Source organism: Mobula hypostoma, chromosome 15 (genome assembly GCF_963921235.1).
Source record: "Mobula hypostoma chromosome 15, sMobHyp1.1, whole genome shotgun sequence".
NCBI classification, from domain to species: domain Eukaryota; kingdom Metazoa; phylum Chordata; class Chondrichthyes; order Myliobatiformes; family Myliobatidae; genus Mobula; species Mobula hypostoma.
Window position 1 is genome coordinate 1,394,356 of NC_086111.1, and position 20,198 is coordinate 1,414,553.

Consider the following 20,198-nt stretch of genomic DNA (forward strand, 5'->3'; position numbering starts at 1 on the left):
GCCTAGTTTCCTTTCTGCTGCCTCTCTCCCTTCTTAATAAGTGGAGTGACATTTCCAACCTTCCAGTCTTCCAGAACCATTCCAGAATCTAGTAATTCCTGAAAAATCATTACTAATGCCTCCACAATCTCTTCAGCCACCTCTTTCAGAACCCTGGGGTGTTAACCATCTGGTTCAAGTGACTTAACTTCCTTCACACCTTTCAGTTTTCCAGGAAGTTCTCTCTAGTAATGGTAACTTCACATACTTCATGACCCCTGACACCTGGAACTTCTACCATTCTGCTAGTTTGTTCCACAGTGAAAACTGATGCAAAATGCTCATTCCATCCACCCTCTATTTTCTTATCCCCCATTACCACCTTCCTGCATCGTTTTCCAGTGCTCTAATATCCACCCTTGCTCTCTTTTGCAGTTTATGTATCTGAAGAAATTTTTGGTGTTCTCTAATATTATCAGCTAGCTTACTTTCATATTCTAGCTTTACTTTCTTGATGACTGTCTAGTCGCCTTCTCTTGGTATCTGAAAGCTTCCCAATCCTCTAACTTCCCACTAATTTTTGCTCTATTATATGCCCTCTTTGGCTTTTACGTTGACCCAGCCACGATTATGTCATCGCCTTTAGAATACTTCTTTCTCTTTGAGATGTGTATATCCTGTGCCTTCCAAATGGATTCCAGAAATTCCAGACATTGCTGCTCTGCCATCATCCCTGCCAGTGTTCTTTTCCAATCAATTCCGGACAACTCCTCTCTCATGTCTCTGTAATTTCCTTTACTCCATTGAAATACTAATACATCTGACTTTAGCTTCTCTTCACACTGTTACCATCTAGAAGGTGGTACAGAAGGTGGTATACATACACACACACTTAATGTAACTCAGTTTTTTCCTATATTTATATTGTATTTCATTGCACTACTGCCATAAAGTTAACAACTTTCACAACATATGTCGGTGATATTAAATCTCATTCTGATTACTGACATTGAGTGTATTTGTTCTCTTCTGTGTCCTATCACTGTAGGAACTCATACCATAGGACTGTCCTGCTGGAGCACTTTTAGCACTCACCACACTTGCAGCACTTTAGCACATTAACTTTGGCCACCTTTGTGGCAATTTGTTCCTCCAAACCAAAGCTGTTCTTTCCTTCTCTATAGCTACATAGCAATTAATCACTCCTCTTGCTCCTCCAGCACACGTTGGTCCTCCAATACTTGTCGATGAGCCATTAATGCAGCTAATTCAGCCTCTGATTTAATGCATGCAGAGGCGGTAGTACATACTGAAGATTTTCTATCTGGAACAGAAGTTCGAGCACTGACATTCGACACAATGTCATTTTGTTTCACATCATCTGTGGGTTATCTGCTGTATGTGTAGTCAAAACATTCCTTAGAATTTGAGAAATATTGTCCGATGGAAGGTGACCCACATCACTTCTTGTAGCAACATGACCTTCAATACAACACGTTTGGTTGAGCTACTGTTTCACGTCCCTTATGAATGCACTACTACAGCCATCAATGCTTGAAAAACATCTATTTTGTCTTTCCTGCTTAAACTTGGGAATTAATGAGATTAGCATGTGAGGTTGCTTAGCAACAGCCTCACAGGAATTAGTCGTCACTTGTGAGGCACTTTCTTTATTTTTCATAAGCTCATTAATTGATGGTATTAAACCTTTAATTTTGTTCCCATTTGTTTCATACTCCTCTCAAAGGCCATCAACTAGATCTGCTTTAGCTTCAATTTCTCTGTTGCAAGCCCAACTCCAGTCACTGACACATGTTCCATGCTTCAATACACTTGTGTTACTTTCTATAGTTGCACAACTTGCAATTAACTCTTTGCTCACCCGCAGCACCAGCAATATCCAACTTAATAAACATAGGCAACAAACAAAATGTCCGCACATCTGCAGCAATTAAACAAGACCAAAAAGACACAGAAATTAAACAAGATCGACAGATGATGCAATAGCCACAGCTCTACACAACTGAAGAGGAGGGATGCTTATGTGAGAACGCTGTTCTTCGATGACAGTTCAGAATTCAACACCATAAATCCCTCCAGGCTTAACAAGAGGGTCAGCGACCTCTGCCTTCACCCTGCCTTGTGCAGCTGGATCCTGGACATCCTGTCAGATCACCGGCAGGTGATAAGAGTGGGCTCCCTCCTCCGACCCTCAACACAGCAGCCCCGCAGGGCTGTGTCCTAAGCCCCCTCCTTTACTCTCTGTACATCCATCCACAGCTCCAATCTGTTAATTAAACTTGCAGATGATACTACATTGATTGGCCTTATCTCAAATAATAACGAGGCAGCCTACAGAGAAGAAATCATCACCCTGACATAGCGGTGTCAAGAAAACACCTCTCCCTCAATGTCACAAAAACAAAGGAGCTGGTTGAGGTTCTGAACTGGAAGAAGGCCAAATTTGAAGAAATGAGAAAGGATCTAAAAAGCGTGGATTGGGACAGGTTGTTCTCTGGCATGGATGTGATCGGTAGGTGGGAAGCCTTCAAAGTAGAAACTTTGAGAGTGCAGAGTTTGTATGTTCCTGTCAGGATTAAAGGCAAATTGAATAGGAATAAGGAACCTTGGTTCTCAAGGGATATTGCAACTCTGATAAAGAAGAAGAGGGAGTTGTATGACGTATATAGGAAGCAGGGAGTAAATAAGGTGCTTGAGGAGTATAAGAAGTGCAAGAAAATACTTAAAGAAATCAGGAGGGCTAAAAGAAGACATGAGGTTGCCTTGGCAGTCAAAGTGAAGGATAATCTAAAGAGCTTTTACAGGTATATTAAGAGCAAAAGGATTGTAAGGGATAAAATTGGTCCTCTTGAAGATCAGAGTGGTCGGCTATGTGCGGAACCAAAGAAAATGAGGGAGATCTTAGATAGGTTTTTTGCGTCTGTGATTACTAAGGAAACTGGCATGAAGTCTATGGAATTAAGGGAAACAAGTAGTGAGATCATGGAAACTGTACAGATCAAAAAGGAGGTCCTTGCTGTCTTGAGGAAAATTGAAGTGGGTAAATCCCCGGGACCTGACAGGGTGTTCCCTCGGACCTTGAAGGAGATTAGTGTTGAAATTGCAGGGGCCCTGGCTGAAATATTTAAAATGTCGCTGTCTACAGGTGAGGTGCCGGAGGATTGGAGAGTGACTCATGTTGTTCCGTTGTTTAAAAAAGGATCGAAAAGTAATCCGGGAAATTATAGGCCAGTAAGTTTAACGTCAGTAGTAGGTAAGTTATTGGAGGGAGTACGAAGAGACAGAATCTACAAGCATTTGGATAGACTGGGACTTATTAGGGAGAGTCAACATGGCTTTGTGCGTGGTAGGTCATGTTTGACCAATCTATTGGAGTTTTTCGAGGAGGTTACCAGGAAAGTGGATGAAGGGAAGGCAGTGGATATTGTCTACGTGGACTTCAGTAAGGCCTTTGACAAGGTCCTGCATGAGAGGTTAGTTAGGAAAATTCAGTCGCTAGGTATACATGGAGAGGTGGTAAACTGGATTAGACATTGGCTCGATGGAAGAAGCCAGAGAGTGGTGGTAGAGAATTGCTTCTCTGAGTGGAGGCCTGTGACTAGTGGTGTGCCACAGGGATCAGTGCTGGGTCCATTGTTATTTGTCATCTATATCAATGATCTGGATGATAATGTGGTAAATTGGATCAGCAAGTTTGCTGATGATACAAAGATTGGAGGTGTAGTAGACAGTGAGGAAGGTTTTCAGAGCCTGCAGAGGGACTTGGACCAGCTGGAAAAATGGGCTAAAAAATGGCAGATGGAGTTTAATACAGACAAGTGTGAGGTATTGCACGTTGGAAGGACAAACCAAGGTAGAACATACAGGGTTAATGGTAAGGCACTGAGGAGTGCAGTGGAACAGACGGATCTGGGAATACAGATACAAAATTCCCTAAAAGTGGCGTCACAGGTAGATAGGGTCGTAAAGAGAACTTTTGGTACATAGGCCTTTATTAATCAAAGTACTGAGTATAAGAGCTGGAATGTTATGATGAGGTTGTATAAGGCATTGGTGAGGCCGAATCTGGAGTATTGTGTTCAGTTTTGGTTACCAAATTACAGGAAGGATATAAGTAAGGTTGAAAGAGTGCAGAGAAGGTTTACAAGGATGTTGCCGGGACTTGAGAAACTCAGTTACAGAGAAAGGTTGAATAGGTTGGGACTTTATTCCCTGGAGCGTAGAAGAATGAGGGGTGATTTGATAGCGGTGTATAAAATTATGATGGGTATAGATAGAGTGAATGCAAGCAGGCTTTTTCCACTGAGGCAAGGGGAGAAAAAAAACCAGAGGACATGGGTTTAGGGTGAGGGGGGAAAAGTTTATAGGGAACATTAGGGGGGGCTTCTTCACACAGAGAGTGGTGGGAGTATGGAATGAGCTGCCAGACGAGGTGGTAAATGCGGGTTCTTTTTTAACATTTAAGAATAAATTGGACAGATCCATGGATGGGAGGTGTATGGAGGGATATGGTCCGTGTGCAGGTCAGTGGGGACTAGGCAGAAAATGGTTCAGCACAGCCAAGAAGGGCCAAAAGGCCTGTTTCTGTGCTATAGTTTCTATGGTTTCTATAGTTTCTACAGAAGGAACGGAGACAGGCTCACCCCTTTTGACATTAATGGATCTGGGGTTGGGAGGGTAAACAGCTTCAAGTTCCTCAGTACACACATCACCAAGGACTTCACATGGATGTGTGGTGAAAAAAGCATAACAGCACCTCTTTCACCTCAGATGATTGAAGAAGTGTGGCATGAGTCCTAAGGACTTTCTACAGGGTCACAATTGACAGCATCCTGACTGGCTGTATCGCTGCCTGGTATGGGACTGTACAGGACTCTGCAGAGAATGGTGCAGACAGCCCAGCGCATCTGTGGATGTGAAATTCGCATTATTCGGGACGTTTACAACAACAGGTGCATAAAAAGGGCCTGAAGGATCATCGGGGACCCGTGACACCCCAACCACAAACTGTTCCAGTTCCTGCCATCCAGGAAACAGTACCACCTCATTAAAGCCAGGACCAACAGGCTCCAGGACAGCTTCTTCCACCAGGCCATCAGACTGATTAATCCACTCTGACACAATTGTACTTCTAAGCTATATTGACTGTTGTTATATATGTTACTGCACATACTACTTATCACATATTATTAGAATGTGCACATTGCACATTCAGTAGGAGACATAATATAAAGAGTTTTACTCATGTATGTGAAGGATGTAAGAAATAAAGTCAATTCAAATTCAACATACAGCCTTCATTTCAAATGCCAACAACTGGAATATCTCAGCACTTCAGTGAAACAAAGCAATGAACCCTCAGGCAAACGCCACACAATTCCCAATGGACAGGCAGCACTGACCATTCAAAACTGTGTTCAAACCACAAACACACAGCTTGAATCAACAAGAGGTCACTTATTTGCTACAAGTTGCTCCAGCTTCACCAAGAGCTCTAAAGCAATCCTTTGCCTTGGAGTGGTATTCATTCCTTTGCCATGGAGTGGTATTCATTCGGTATTACTTTTTTGTTGACGAAATGTAGCGGATACTTGAAAACAAACCAAAAGTGCTTAAGGACACAACCTGGGTAATTGACTTTGTATGATGCACTTCCAAATAATGAATTTCCAAATTGAAACAGGTACATTCAATTCTTCTTTACAAAGCCAGCAACAAAATGTTCTTGTAGCAATAAAAAAAACTAACGAAACTAAATTAGTGATATAAAAGTTCAACTGGCAGCTTAATAGTGATATTACTGGTACTAAGTGGTATAACAGCAAATTTAGCGTAATAAGCAGTCTAATAATGTTTAAATTAGCAAAATAACGAAGTTAGTGATCAAACAGCGGTCAACAAAAAGATGATTTCCCACGGCTCACTCCCTCTCCACTAGAATAAACTAAGACCAAGTATAAATGTGTTAACTACACTCATTTGCTCCTACCACACCCCAACCTACATGATAGATTACCATAATAAATGTGCCACCAAATACAATACAGACAGAAAATAGATATACATCTCTTACACAAACCCTGATTTTAAACAGGTGGATGCTAGAGCAGCCAAACATATTTACTGATTATGTGTGACTGTTCATTTAATCTGCCTTTATTCCTTTAAACATCACTCAGTGTTTACTAACTCACCAATATTATGCCCAAGCACAATATTGTGGAATGCTTGGAATCTTTCATTATTAAATTGAAATTTTCTTACCCCAGGTTGTACAAAGTTTTCTCCCAATAATGGCTTCATCACATGTTTACTAAATTCTACTACGTTGTTTAGCCGGTGAGGAACTTCTTCCAAGGCCTATAAAATAAAATCATGTATTAAATGATAAAGAATCTAGTGCTTTTCTGGCATACATGATGAATAAACCTTTCTCAGGCTTCCAGCAGGTACAGGTATCGAGTATAACCAATGTTTCGATGACAAACTCCACCTTCAACAGAAATGATACTTGGGCATTTCTAGTCTGGTGGTATTTATACTCCAGAGGTCTATCCCCCTGGATTGGTTAGTTCTCATGCAATCAGGTTTCCACTCTCTCACCTTGCTTACAATCGAATTTACAGGATTTCCTGTGAATATGGTGGAAACCCGCATCAAGGAACACAGAAGGTGTATCCGTTTCGGTTACTCAGAGAAATTGGCAGTAACAGAACACTGCATTCTCAATGGCCATAGGATTGACTTTGATGCCACAAAACTACTGTGCCGTGCCAATGGCCTTTGGGACCAGCTGGTAAAGGAAGCCATTGAAATAAAACTAGAGGAAAGAATTTTAACAAAGACGAAGGTCTCACTCTAAGTAACAATGGGAATTCGATTATAAACAAGGTAGGAGAGCAGAAACCTGATTAGATAAGGACTAACCAATCTGGAGGGATGGACCATGGGGGTATAAGTACCACTGGCCTAAAGATGATGGCAGAGTTTGTCATCAAAATGTTGGTTATAACCGACATCTGTATCCAGCTGGAAGCCTGAGAAGAGTTTATTTAGAATCAGGTTTATATCACCGAAATGTGTCGTGAAATTTGCTAACTTAGCAGAAGCAGTTCAAAGCAATACATAATATAGAAGAGGAAAAAAAATAATAATAATAATAAATAAATCAATTACAGTATACCCATGTTGAATAGATTAAAAATCGTGCAAAAAGACAGAAATGTATATTAAAAAAGTGAGGCAACATACATCAAAGTTGCTGGTGAACGCAGCAGGCCAGGCAGCATCTATAGGAAGAGGCGCAGTCGACATTTCAGGCCGAGTCCTGACGAAGGGTCTCGGCCTGAAACGTCGACTGCGCCTCTTCCTATAGATGCTGCCTGGCCTGCTGCGTTCACCAGCAACTTTGATGTATGTTGCTTAAAAAAGTGAGGTAGTGTTCACGGGTTCAATGTCTATTTAGGAATCGGATGGCAGAGGGAAAGAAGTTATTCTTCAATAACTGAGTGTGTGCCTTCAGGCTTCTGTACCTCCTACCTGATGGTAACAGTGAGAAAAGGGCATGCCCTGGGTGCTGGAGGGTCCTTAATAATGGAAGCTGCCTTTCTGAGACACCGCTCCTTGAAGATGCCCTGGGTACTTTGTAGGCTAGTACCCAAGATGGAGCTGACTAGATTTACAACCCTCTGCAGCTTCTTTCGGTCCTGTGCAGTAGCCCCTCCATACCAGACAGAGATGCAGCCTGTCAGAATGCTCTCCACTGTGCAACTATGAAGTTTTTGAGTGTATTTGTTGACATGCCAAATATGTAATAATATTCAAAGATTAGTCTCTGACAAGCTTGGAATAAACTGATTTTTAATTCAGCCTGGCTACCACAGAACAAACATGGACACAAAACTAGCTTTCAGCACCCCACTGCAGTTCCTTACCAGGCTTCTTGATGCGGCTGCTTTCTTTCAGACTTATTCCAATTTAAATCATTGTTTTTCCACTTTCAAAATCATTAATCCATGATTGAAAAGCAATACTGAAAATCACTTCTCTATATTCACCATGTTACATGACAGCGCAGCTCAAATTACATCTAATTCAAAAACACAGGAGATTTTGCAGATGCTCAAAATTCAGAGCAACACAAACAAAATGCTGGAGGAAAGCAAAATGCAAGTCAGGCAGCATCTATAGAAATGAATAAACAGTCAGCATATCTGACTGAGGCCCTTTAACAGGACTGAAAAGGAAGGGGGAATAAACCAGAATAAGAAATGGGGGGGAAAGCAATACAAGGGAGGTAATGGAGCAGGCAGGATGAAGTGAGAAGTTGGGAGGTGACAGGTAGAAGAGGTAAAGGACAGGAAGAAGAATCTGATGGGAAAGGAGAGTGGACCATGGGAGAAAGGGAAAGGGGAGGCAACAGACAGTTAAGAGAAGGGGTAAGAAGGAAGCCAGAGTGGGGAATGGAAGAAAGGGGCGGTGAGGGGAAATTAACAGGTTAGATAAATCAACGTTCATGCCATCTCATTGGAGGGTACCCAAATGGAATATAAAGATATTGCTCCTCCAACCTGAGAGTGGCCTTATCATGGCAGCAAATGAGGTTATGAACAGACATGTCAGAATGGAAGTGGGGATTGGGATTAAAATGGTTGGCCACAAGTAAATCCTTCTTGTTGCTGATAAAATGAAGGTGCCCCCAGTCTACATCCGGTCTCACCAATGTAAAGGAGGTCATTTCAGGAGCACTGGATACAGAAAGATAACCCTAACAAATTTGCAAGTGAAGTGATGCCTCATCTGCAAGAACTGTTTGGGCCCTGTACAGAGGTGAGGGAGGAGATGAATGAGCAGATGTAGCACTTCTTCTGTTTTCAGGGATAAGTGGCAGAAGAGAAATTAGTGGTCAGAGATGACTGGACAAGAGACTCAGAGAGAGAGAGAGAGAGAGAGAGAGTGATCCCTGCGGAAAGCAGAGAGTGGTGGGGGGAGGGGGTAAGGATGTGTATGGTAGTAGGATCCCTTGTTGAAGTTGATAGAAGTTGTGGAGAAAGCGAAGGCTGACTGTGTGGTAAACAAGGACAAAAGAAACTCTATCTCTGTTCACACAGCCGGAAGATGGGGTGACAGTGGATGTCCAGGAATGGGAGGAGATGTAGATGAGGGCACCATCAATGGTAAAGGAAGGAAAACCCCATTCTTTAAAGGAGGAGACATCTCTGATGGTCTGGAATGGAAAGCCTCATCCTGGGAACAAATGCAGTGGAGATGAAGGAACTGAAAAAAAAGGAAAGGCATTTTTACGGGTGACGGTGGGAAATCAGCACAACATCGTGCGCCAAAGAGCCTATGTTCTATGATACTTCAAAAATCTAGAACTACGGATCACTGTATAAAAGTGAGGGATCACTAAGCAAAGATAATCTCCTCTCGGAGGGCCCAAATCTTTTGAATTCTCTTCCTTAAAGTAAGGTGAAAGCAGAGTTTTTGAATACTTTTAAAGGAAGAGGTAAATAGATACTTAATAAGTAAAACACTTAAAGGTTGCTAGTCATTAAGAGTAAATGTAGAGATAATGTTACAATCTTGATAATGTGATCTTATTGACTGACTGGGTATGAGTAGAATAACATTTTTCTACTCCCCATTTTTATGTCCGTGTGAAAGAGGGGAACTGCAGGAAGTTTACAGATTTCCTTCAAAACTAGTTTTAAGAATGTTATGTTTGTTGAACTGCATTAAAGCCAAGTCAAGCTTTTTTGTATGCAAACTACTTTAATAATGGAAGAAATGACTGTACCTTGCTTGGCTGTGGTAGTTCAATGGGAAACTTAAGGAACCGCAATACTTGGCAGTGCTGGAAAACAAAAACAAAGTTGAAGTAAATTTATTATCAAAGTATGCATATGTTACCATATCCTACCTTGAAATTCACTTTCTTGCAGGCATTTACAGGAAAAAGAAAAGCAATACAATTTACAAAAAACTACATAAACAAAGGCTAACAACCAATGTACAAAAGACAAACTATGCAAATAAAAAATAATAAGTTTTAGAGAGTCCTTGAAAGTGAGTCTACAATCTGTTTAGAGCAGTGGCGATTGAAGGCCGGTTCAGGTGCCTGGTAGATTTAGGGTAATAACTGCCCCTCAACATACTGATCCAAAATGGGTGCAGCAGTTCCAACCAATGTTGAAATTTCTTGTCTTGTTCATCTTTGCTAGGACTGAAAAACACTGAACATTAAGAACACTAAAACATGCAAGTCTACCTCACTTGCAAGTAAAACAGTAAAAGTGCTGCACTGTTACAGACTAACAATGGAGCAGTCTCTCACTTTGCGCTATGATCTACTACTTGAGGAAGTGGCTGTTGGAAGCAGAACACTTGAATGCAGAAGCACAGTAATCATGTCTGTATTAAAGCAAGACTTAAAGCAGATACTTGCAAGCTCACACTCCTGTCGATTCTACTTCATAATGTCCGATCACTGGAAAATAAACTGGATTAACTGCGTCTGCGTCTGACCAGCTGGAGGTGAGGACTCAGCCGTCCAGCCAGAAGCCTCATCTCCTTCTGGGCAGACAGAAATGCTGAGATATCCAGCAAGACCCAGAGAGAAGGTCTGTGTGTCTACATCCTCAAGAACCAGTGAGTGAATGCCTTGGTAGTTATGGCCCACTGCTCACTGCAGATAGAGTTTTTAAAATGGTGAACTGCAGGCTCATCTACTTACTGAGGGAGTTCACTGCCATTTCAACTATTTCTGTTTATATCCCCTCCTGTGCTAGTGCTGGGGAGGTGCTGTAGGAGCTCTATGTTATATACAGTTGAAGTCAGAAGTTTATATACACCTTAGCCAGATACATTTAAACTCAGTTTTTCACAATTCCTGATATTTAATCCTAGAAAACATTCCCTGTCTTAGGTCAGTTAGGATCACTATTTTATTTTAAGAATGTGAAATGTCAGAATAATATTAGAGAGAATGATTTATTTCAGCTTTTATTTCTTTCATCACTTTCCCAGTGGGTCAGAAGTTTACATACACTTTGTTAGTATTTGGTAGCATTGCCTTTAAATTGTTTAACTTAGGTCAAATGTTTTGGATAATCTTCCACAAGCTTCTCACAGTAAGCTGCTGGAATTTTGTTCCATTCCTCTGAGCAGAACTGGTGTAACTGAGTCAGGTTTGTAGGCCTCCTTGCTCGCACACGCTTTTTCAGTTCTGCCCATAAATTTTCTATTGGATTGAGGTCAGAAAATGACATCAAGTCTGGTTCATCCTCGGGAGCAATTTCCAAACGCCTGAAGGTACCACGTTCATCTGAACAAACAATAGTACACAAGTATAAACACCATGGGACCATGCAGCCGTCATACCGCTCAGGAAAGAGACGCGTTCTGTCTCCTAGAGATGAACGTACTTTGGTGCGAAAAGTACAAATCAATCCCAGAACAACAGGAAAGGACCTTGTGAAGATGCTGGAGGAAACAGATAGACATATATCTATATCCACAGTAAAACAAGTCCTATATCAACATAACCTGAAAGGATGCTCAGCAAGGAAGAAGCCACTGCTTCAAAACTGCCATAAAAAAGTCAGACTACAATTTGCAAGTGCACCTGGGGACAAAGATCTTACTTTTTTGGAGAAATGTCCTCTGGTCTGATGAAAGAAAAATCGAACTGTTTGACCATAATCACTATTGTTATGTTTGGAGGAAAAAGGTTGAGGCTCGCAAGCCGAAGAACACCATCCCAACCGTTCGGACCGTACCTCTTCCTAGAGATGCTGCCCGACCTGCTATATTCACCAGCAACTTTTATGTGTGTTGCTTGAAATTCCAGCATCTGCAGATTTCCTCGTGTTTACCATCCCAACCGTGAAGCATGGGGGTGGCAGCATCATGGTGTGGGGATGCTTTGCTGCAGGACGGACAGGTGCACTTCACAAAATAGATGGCATCATGAAGAAGGAAAATTATGTGGATATACTGAAGCAACATTTCAAGATATCAGCCAGGAAGTTAAAGCTTGGTCACAAATGGGTCCTCCAAATGGCCAATGACCCCAAGCATACCTCCAAAGATGTGGCCAAATTGCTTAAGGACAACAAAGTCAAGGTATTGGAGTGGCTATCACAAAGCCCTGACCTCAATCAGATAGAAAATTTGTGGGCAGAACTGAAAAAGCGTGTGCGAGCAAGGAGGCCTACAAACCTCAGTTACACCAGTTCTGTCTGGAGGAATGGAACAAAATTCCAGCAACTTACTGTTTGACCCAAGTTAAACAATTTAAAGGCAATGCTACCAAATACTAACAAAGTGTATGTAAACTTCTGACCCACTGGGAAAGTGATGAAAGAAATAAAAGATGAAATAAATCATTCTCTCTACTATTATTCTGACATTTCACATTCTTAAAATAAAGTACTGATCCTAACTGACCTAAGACGGGGAATGTTTTCTAGAATTAAATGTCAGGAATTGTGGAAAAACTGAGTTTAAATGTATTTGGGTAAGGTGTGTATAAACTTCTGACTTTAACTGTATTATTAATTTGCACTTGCAGACTTTGCAAAGTAGTTTCATACTATGTACATGTGTCAGGATTTCCTCCACATGCTCCAGGTAGAAAAGCAATTTAACACAATTTCAATTTATCTCCAAAGTTCTATTGTCTACATACTAGTAGTTTAAGCATGAACTCAAAAATGATTGCCACAACAATCAAACTGCAATCAAAGCAGAGTAGCCCAAAGCAAAGCAATACATTGAGAACTAACTGAGGAAATGATAAATAATGTCTAACGACAAACAACTCTATTGAATCATGAAACACAAGGGTAATATTTATTTTCCAATTATCTAATACAATCTTTCTTCTGTATGAATAAGCTATATAAATAAAAATCAGAAGCAATAACAAAGCATAAAGAGCCTAATATATTGAGGATTACTGGGAATAATGGTGGCAGAAAAATTAGACAAATTATATATCATAAAGTTTAACATATTTCGAATAATTAGAAGGGAGGAATCAGTACTTGAGAACATAATGGCAGTTGAAAACTTTGATGAAGACAACTGCATACGTAAATAGAAACCTCAAACTAATGCACAGATAGACTTCAACTCAGGTTGGAGAAGCAACACCTCATATACTGTCTGGGTAGTCTCCAGCCCCTTGGTATGAACATTGAATTCTCCAACTTCTGGTAATTCCCTCCCCCTCTCTTGCCCCATCCCAGTTTCACTCTGCCCCCTCCCCCAGCTGCCTATCACCTCCCTCATGGTTCCGCCTCCTTCTACTACCCATTGTGCTTTCCCCTATTCCTTCTTCACCTTTCCTGCCTATCACCTCCCTGCTTCCCCTCCCTCACCCTTTACTGGTTTTTCACCTGGAACCTTCCAGCCTTCTCCTTCCCACCCTCCCCCCACCTTCTTTATAGGGCCTCTGCCCCTTCCCCCTACAGTCCTGACGAAGGGTTCCGGCCTGAAACGTCAACCGATCTTTTCCACGGATGCTGCCCGACCTGCTGAGTTCCTCCAGCGTGTTGTGAGTGTTGCTTTGACCCCAGCATTTGCAGATTATTTTGTGCTTTCCATTTTAAGTTTCTTTCCCGCTTCCACTCTGAATGAAGCCCTTTACAAGTCTGAAAAACATCACCCAATCTTCTTAACAAGCATATTATAGACTTATATCTCATCTAAACCCAGCTTTTGTCTATTTTCCCTTTTATCTTAGACCACCATCAGTCACTTTATCATAATCATTTCAGCTCATGGTCAAAGTGCAAGCTTTTCCTTTTCTTTCCCCCTTTCTTTTCCTGCCTTTGGACTGGCTTAAGACTTGTTACTTCTCCCGACCTTCTCCTGCTCTGTCGCAAAGTCATTATCTTGAACTGTTAGATTCAGAAATCCGTACTCAAGGTTGGAGTATTAGGACAGTATTAATTTCTAATAATGGAAGGAGAAAAGAACAAAATGCACAAACACACAAGTGAATTAAACAAAAACAACTTGGGTCAATTCATTTCACTGTCCACCAGCACTGAATGGAGACACACACCGATCATAAAACCACTGATGTTCCAATTTTGCTGAGCACTTACAGTATATTACCAGACCCTTACTGCAATGTTAGGTTCTCATGGACCTGAGCACCTAAGCCCTGAAATCTGCCCAAGGTCCACACTACTGACTATCCCAGCATTGCCACCAAATGTCAGTGCATTAGAGCAGAACTCCATGCAGTCATTCACAGAGCATGATACATGGAAAATCTAAAGACTCAATTCTTTAAGACAAATGTTTGCGACCTAAAAATTTAATGCCACTTATGGGCAAGGAGGAAGTACACCCTTCATGTGTTCTGTAAACAAGGAACCAAGACTGGACGCATGTTTTTTGAAGTAGTAAGTGTTTTTCTTGTGGCCTTGCTCCTAAGTACTGATGTTATGACGTAAATGAATTGTTAGTTTACTCAACCATCTTGATTGCTCTCCTCGAGTCTGAGACAGTTTCATCACAAGAAACTCTGTATCTGAATACAGGTCTTTCCAGCTTAGACAAGCTTTCTTTGTACATAATAGTTTCTGTGAACTATTCATTATGTCAACGGTTCACAAGTTGGAAATGTGACCACAAACAGATGCGCCACATCATAAATAAAAAATGCCTGTAGACCCACAGTAATCAACAAATCTATTCCAGTCATCTCACAAATGTTCAAGCATACGCAAGAGCCGAACACGAGTTGGAAAGGTTCTGAGATATTCAATTTTTAGTCATGCCTTGAGAGCTGAACACAAGTAGATTTCTACATTTTTCTGCACCCCCCCCCAAAAATACCTTCCACAACTGCTTTGTTATTCCTTGCAAAATCATGATTTCATTTTGAAGCATGGCAGCATATAGCACTGTGTACATAATTTGTTGATAGTAGTTTGTGATTCCATTGGGTAATGTTCTACTAGGACTTGGGCCTATTCAAGCACTTATGGGAGATGAGGTTCATAATGGTTCTACAAAGATGTAATGCCCTCAAATATGGTTGTTCTGGACTGTGGCTCCAGTTAAGTAATATCTCTGTAAAATCATTCTTAAGTATAGTTCTAGATATAGCACAATGAAGAGTAATCCTATTGGGATATTGGAGTTGTGCAATATTGAGGATAACAATAAATCAGAGAAAAGCGAACTACAGAAACATTAGCCAATGATTTTATATTGTATTTGGCAATAAACATGGGGCACAAAATCAGGAGATACACAAAAGGACCTGCAGATAAAAATGCACAAACTACTATAATAGCAATGGATCATAACAAGAATATTAAAAAAGACTTCATTTCAAGTGATCAAATTTACTAAGCAGAAGGATTAAATTTAGGCCACAAACAAGCTTTTGGTTAGCACAAGGCTTGGCAGCTGTACTAAAACAGAGAAAGGCAGGAGGTTCAGAATCAACATTCATATCAAACATGCATATCTTAAGGAAACTTCAGAATGAATTTCTTTTTGCTTCCAAAGAAACCGAAGTAATTCATTTGACATCTTTAAAATTACGACTGAGCACGACACAGACCAAATAATACAGCATGTAGAATATGCTGCTGCAACAAAATCATAAAGAGAGATTTATCCAGAGATGACTCAGAAGTTGTAATAAAACCAAACTTGTTGGCAACACTCAGCGGGCAAGACAACATCTCTGGAAAGAGATACAGGCAAAGTTTCAGATGCAGGACTCTTCCTCCAAATTAGGAAAAAGAGAAAACAAGTTTTTAGACTGAGAAGGCTGGAGAGAACCAAGTAGAATAAAAAATAAAGGGAAAACAAAAAGGAATAATCATCAAAAAGGCAATAGCAAATACATAATCAACAGGAATTCTGCAGATGCTGGAAATTCAAGCAACACACATCAAAGTTACTGGTGAACGCAGCAGGCCAGGTAGCATCTGTAGGAAGAGGTACAGTCAACGTTTCGGGCCGAGACCCTTCGTCAGGACTAACTGAAGGAAGAGTGAGTAAGAGATTTGAAAGTGGGAGGGGGAGGGGGAGATCCAAAATGATAGGAGAAGACAGGAGGGGGAGGGATAGAGCCGAGAGCTGGACAGGTGATTGGCAAAAGGGGATACGAGAGGATCATGGGACAGGAGGTCCGGGAAGAAAGACGGGGGGGGGCACCAGAGGATGGGCAAGGGGTATAGTCAGAGGGACAGAGGGAGAAAAAGGAGAGTGAGAGAAAGAATGTGTGTATAAAAATAAATAACAGATGAGGTACGAGGGGGAGGTGGGGCATTAGCGGAAGTTAGAGAAGTCAATGTTCACGCCATCAGGTTGGAGGCTACCCAGACGGTGTTGTTGGTGTTGTTCCTCCAACCTGAGTGTGGCTTCATCTTTACAGTAGAGGAGGCCGTGGATAGACATATCAGAATGGGAATGGGATGTGGAATTAAAATGTGTGGCCACTGGGAGATCCTGCTTTCTCTGGCGGACAGACCTCGCACCTCCCGTTTCTACCTCCTACCCAAGATCCACAAACCTGCCTGTCCTGGCAGACCTACTGTCTCAGCTTGCTCCTGCCCCACCGAACTCGTTTCTGCATACCTGGACACAGTTTTATCCCCCCTTGTGCAATCCCTTCCTACCTATGTTCGTGACACTTCTCACACTCTTAAACTTTTCGATGATTTTAAGTTCCCTGGCCCCCACAGCTTTATTTTCACCATGGATGTCCAGTCCCTATATACTTCCATCCCCCATTAGGAAGGTCTCTCTCAAAGCTCTCCGCTTCTTCTTAGATTCCAGACCTAATCAGTTCCCTCTACCACCACTCTGCTCCGTCTAGTGGAATTAGTCCTTACTCTTAATAATTTCTCCTTTGGCTCCTCCCACTTCATCCAAACTAAAGGTGTAGCTATGGACACCCGTATGGGTCCTAGCTATGCCTGCCTTTTTGTTGGCTTTGTGGAACAATCTATGTTCCGTGCCTATCCTGCTATCTGTCCCCCACTTTTCCTTCGCTACATCGACGACTGCATTGGCGCTGCTTCCTGCACACATGCTGAGCTCGTTGACTTTATTAACTTTGCCTCCAACTTTCACCCTGCCTTCAAGTTTACCTGGTCCATTTCTGATACCTCCGTCCCCTTTCTAGATCTTTCTGTCTCTATCTCTGGAGACATCTGATCCACTGATGTCTACTATAAGCCTACTGACTCTCACAGCTATCTGGACTATTCCTCTTCTCACCCTGTCTCTTGCAAAAATGCCATCCCCTTCTCGCAATTCCTCCGTCTCCGCCGCATCTGCTCTCAGGATGAGGCTTTTCATTCCAGGACGAGGGAGATGTCCTCCTTTTTTAAAGAAAGGGGCTTCCCTTCCTCCACCATCAACTCTGCTCTCAAACGCATCTCCCCCATTTCACGCACATCTGCTCTCACTCCATCCTCCCATCACCCCACTAGGAATAGGGTTCCCCTGGTCCTCACCTACCACCCCACCAGCCTCTGGGTCCAACATATTATTCGCCGTAATTTCCGCCACCTCCAACGGGATCCCGCCACTAAGCACATCTTTCCCTCCCCCACCCCCGCTTTCTGCAGGGATTGCTCCCTACGTGACTCCCTTGTCCATTCGTCCCCCCCATTCCCTCCCCACTGATCTCCCTCCTGGCACTTATCCGTGTAAGCGGAACAAGTGCTACACATGCCCTTACACTTCCTCCCTTACCACCATTCAGGGCCCCAAACAGTCCTTCCAGGTGAGGCGACACTTCACCTGTGAGTCGGCTGGGGTGATATACTGCGTCCGGTGCTCCCGATGTGGCCTTCCATATATTGGCGAGACCCAACGCAGACTGGGAGACCAGACCGCTTTGCTGAACACCTACGCCCTGTCCGCCAGAGAAAGCAGGATCTCCCAGTGGCCACACATTTTAATTCCACATCCCATTCCCATTCTGACATGTCTATTCACTGCCTCCTCTCCTGTAAAGATGAAGCCACACTCAGGTTGGAGGAACCACACCTTATATTCCGTCTGGGTAGCCTCCACTCTGTATAGGAAGGCATCCAATCATAACTGGGTTCAAATCTCTTACTAGCTCTTCTTTCAGTTAGTCCTGACGAAGGGTCTCAGCCTGAAACGTCGACTGTACCTCTTCCTAGAGATGCTGCCTGGCCTGCTGCGTTCACCAGCAACTTTGATGTGTGTAACTGGATTTGTGTTTTTGTTTTTCCATTGCTTATTCATTAGTCAATCTTAATTACAAAGGACACATCATATAAAATACACTCACTATGTCTCTCTCACTTTATGCTATATATAACCATCATTCTTCCATCCTCTTATCTGCATACCCATGTATCCTTTTGTAGGTTTACCTTAACACCTCTATTTTCAGCTATTCCTCTTAACAAACTTCATATTTTGAATGAAAGCTATAAAGCTACAGGCCTCTAAATTGGTGAAGTACAGACTGATCATTTGCATAGCACTGGTGTTCAGTCCACAGAAGTGAACCTGAACTTCCACTTTTAGTACACTGTCTCACTCCCACTGAGACTTTTTGCAATGTTACAAAGAACAGCAGAAGCTTTTGCAGCTTGCAGGATTTAACAGGACTCATTATATTTGGACACTTTGCAGACTGCAGGGCTTAGCATAGAATTCTACAACTTTAGGTAACTTCCTCTTACTGTTCGAGAACTGGTCATTTTTGCTGACCATCCATATTCATATGTCCTTCTCCCATCAATTTGCCATTAGCAACACATTACAAATCAAAGAAGCATAATCTGATTCTGGCACGGTTCCTGCCACAGCATTATGTATTTGCTAACATCAAAGTTGCTGGAGAATGCAGCAGGCCAGGCAGCATCTCTAGGAAGAGGTACAGTCGACGTTTCAGGCCAAGACCCTTCGTCAGGACTAACTGAAAGAAGAGCTAGTAAGAGATTTGAACCCAGTTATGATTGGATGCCTTCCTATACAGAGTGAAATCGGTAATATCCCCTAATATGTTAACAACTATAATTCTTTTTAATGATGAACCTTAAACTTATGTTTGTAAAGTTCGTTTTGTTGTCATCTTTGGAAACTGCTCTTTTTAAGGGAGGAGAAGATGGCGGCACGACGCAGCGTGCGCGGCTGTTCCGAATGAATATCGATATGTGTAACTAGGGGTGCCGTGCACAATCCAGATTTGATGGAGATAGCCATGAGAAGCGCAGAGGAACATCTGGAGTAACTTCAGAAATGCCTGCTTCGCTGCCACTGCAACTGTGCGATCGAGAATCTCCGGAGGGGAAGGCCCCAAATCCTCGGCTTTGCGTATCGCCTGCTGCCAGGGCCGGGGTCGAAATGCTCAGCAGAGATGGTGCTCGGTGCTTGGTGTCAAAGAGGTGGTCGGAGGCTCGGAGTTTTCGGATGGACTCGGAGTCAGACTGTGGTTGGATGCTTCCGGGATGCTGCATCGGCAAGTTGGCGGCACTGGAGGTTTATCGTCTGCATCAGATGATGGGACTTTCGAGAGACTTTGAGACTTTTACTGTGCCATGGTCTGTTCTTATCAAATTACGGTATTGCTTTGCACTGTTGTAACTATATGTTATAATTATGTGGTTTTTGTTAGTTTTTAAGTCAGTTTGCAACGTGTTTTTCATGATATCATTCTGGAAAAACATTTTTATCATTTCTTGATGCATGCATTATTAAATGACAATAAAAGGGACTGCATGTCCTCATAATCTTAATCATAAAGCTTCAATGTGGCATACTGCCAACCTGGCTCAGTGGGGGACACATCTTTCATCTGCAGGTAGCTTACCTACTTGAATAGAATTTGATAGAAGTCGAAGTCATACACAGCAGGAAAAAAGATCATTCAGTCCACTACATCCATGCCAACCAGTTGGCATCCATTCGTATTAAGTATTAACTCATTCCACAGATGTTACCTGGCCAGCTGAACATTATTATTCCAGCTGTAAACACAAGTTCTTTTGCCCCACGCATTCCCATTCAGCTCAATCCCTTCTACACTGATCCACACTGATAGAGTATCTTGGCAATATACCCAGATTTACAAAAAGGTAGGACAGCAATCTTGAGAAACTTTGAAGAAGCTCAAAAACCAAGTCTGGGTCCATTTCCAACTTAAATAACCTGCAAGTAGATTTCCAACT

General features: G+C 42.2%; 1 protein-coding gene across 2 annotated transcripts in view; it reads right to left on the reverse strand.

Moving 5' to 3' along the window:
• The window catches only part of ippk (inositol 1,3,4,5,6-pentakisphosphate 2-kinase), a 129,375-nt gene that overhangs the window by 77,371 nt on the left and 31,806 nt on the right, over positions 1 to 20,198 (reverse strand). For both annotated transcript variants that reach the window (XM_063067574.1, XM_063067573.1), the window contains exons 2-3: positions 9,800 to 9,856; positions 6,265 to 6,360 (exon numbers count right to left, since the gene is read on the reverse strand). In XM_063067574.1, the coding sequence (XP_062923644.1) occupies positions 6,265 to 6,360; positions 9,800 to 9,856 (153 nt within the window). The remainder of the gene's footprint in view (positions 1 to 6,264; positions 6,361 to 9,799; positions 9,857 to 20,198) is intronic.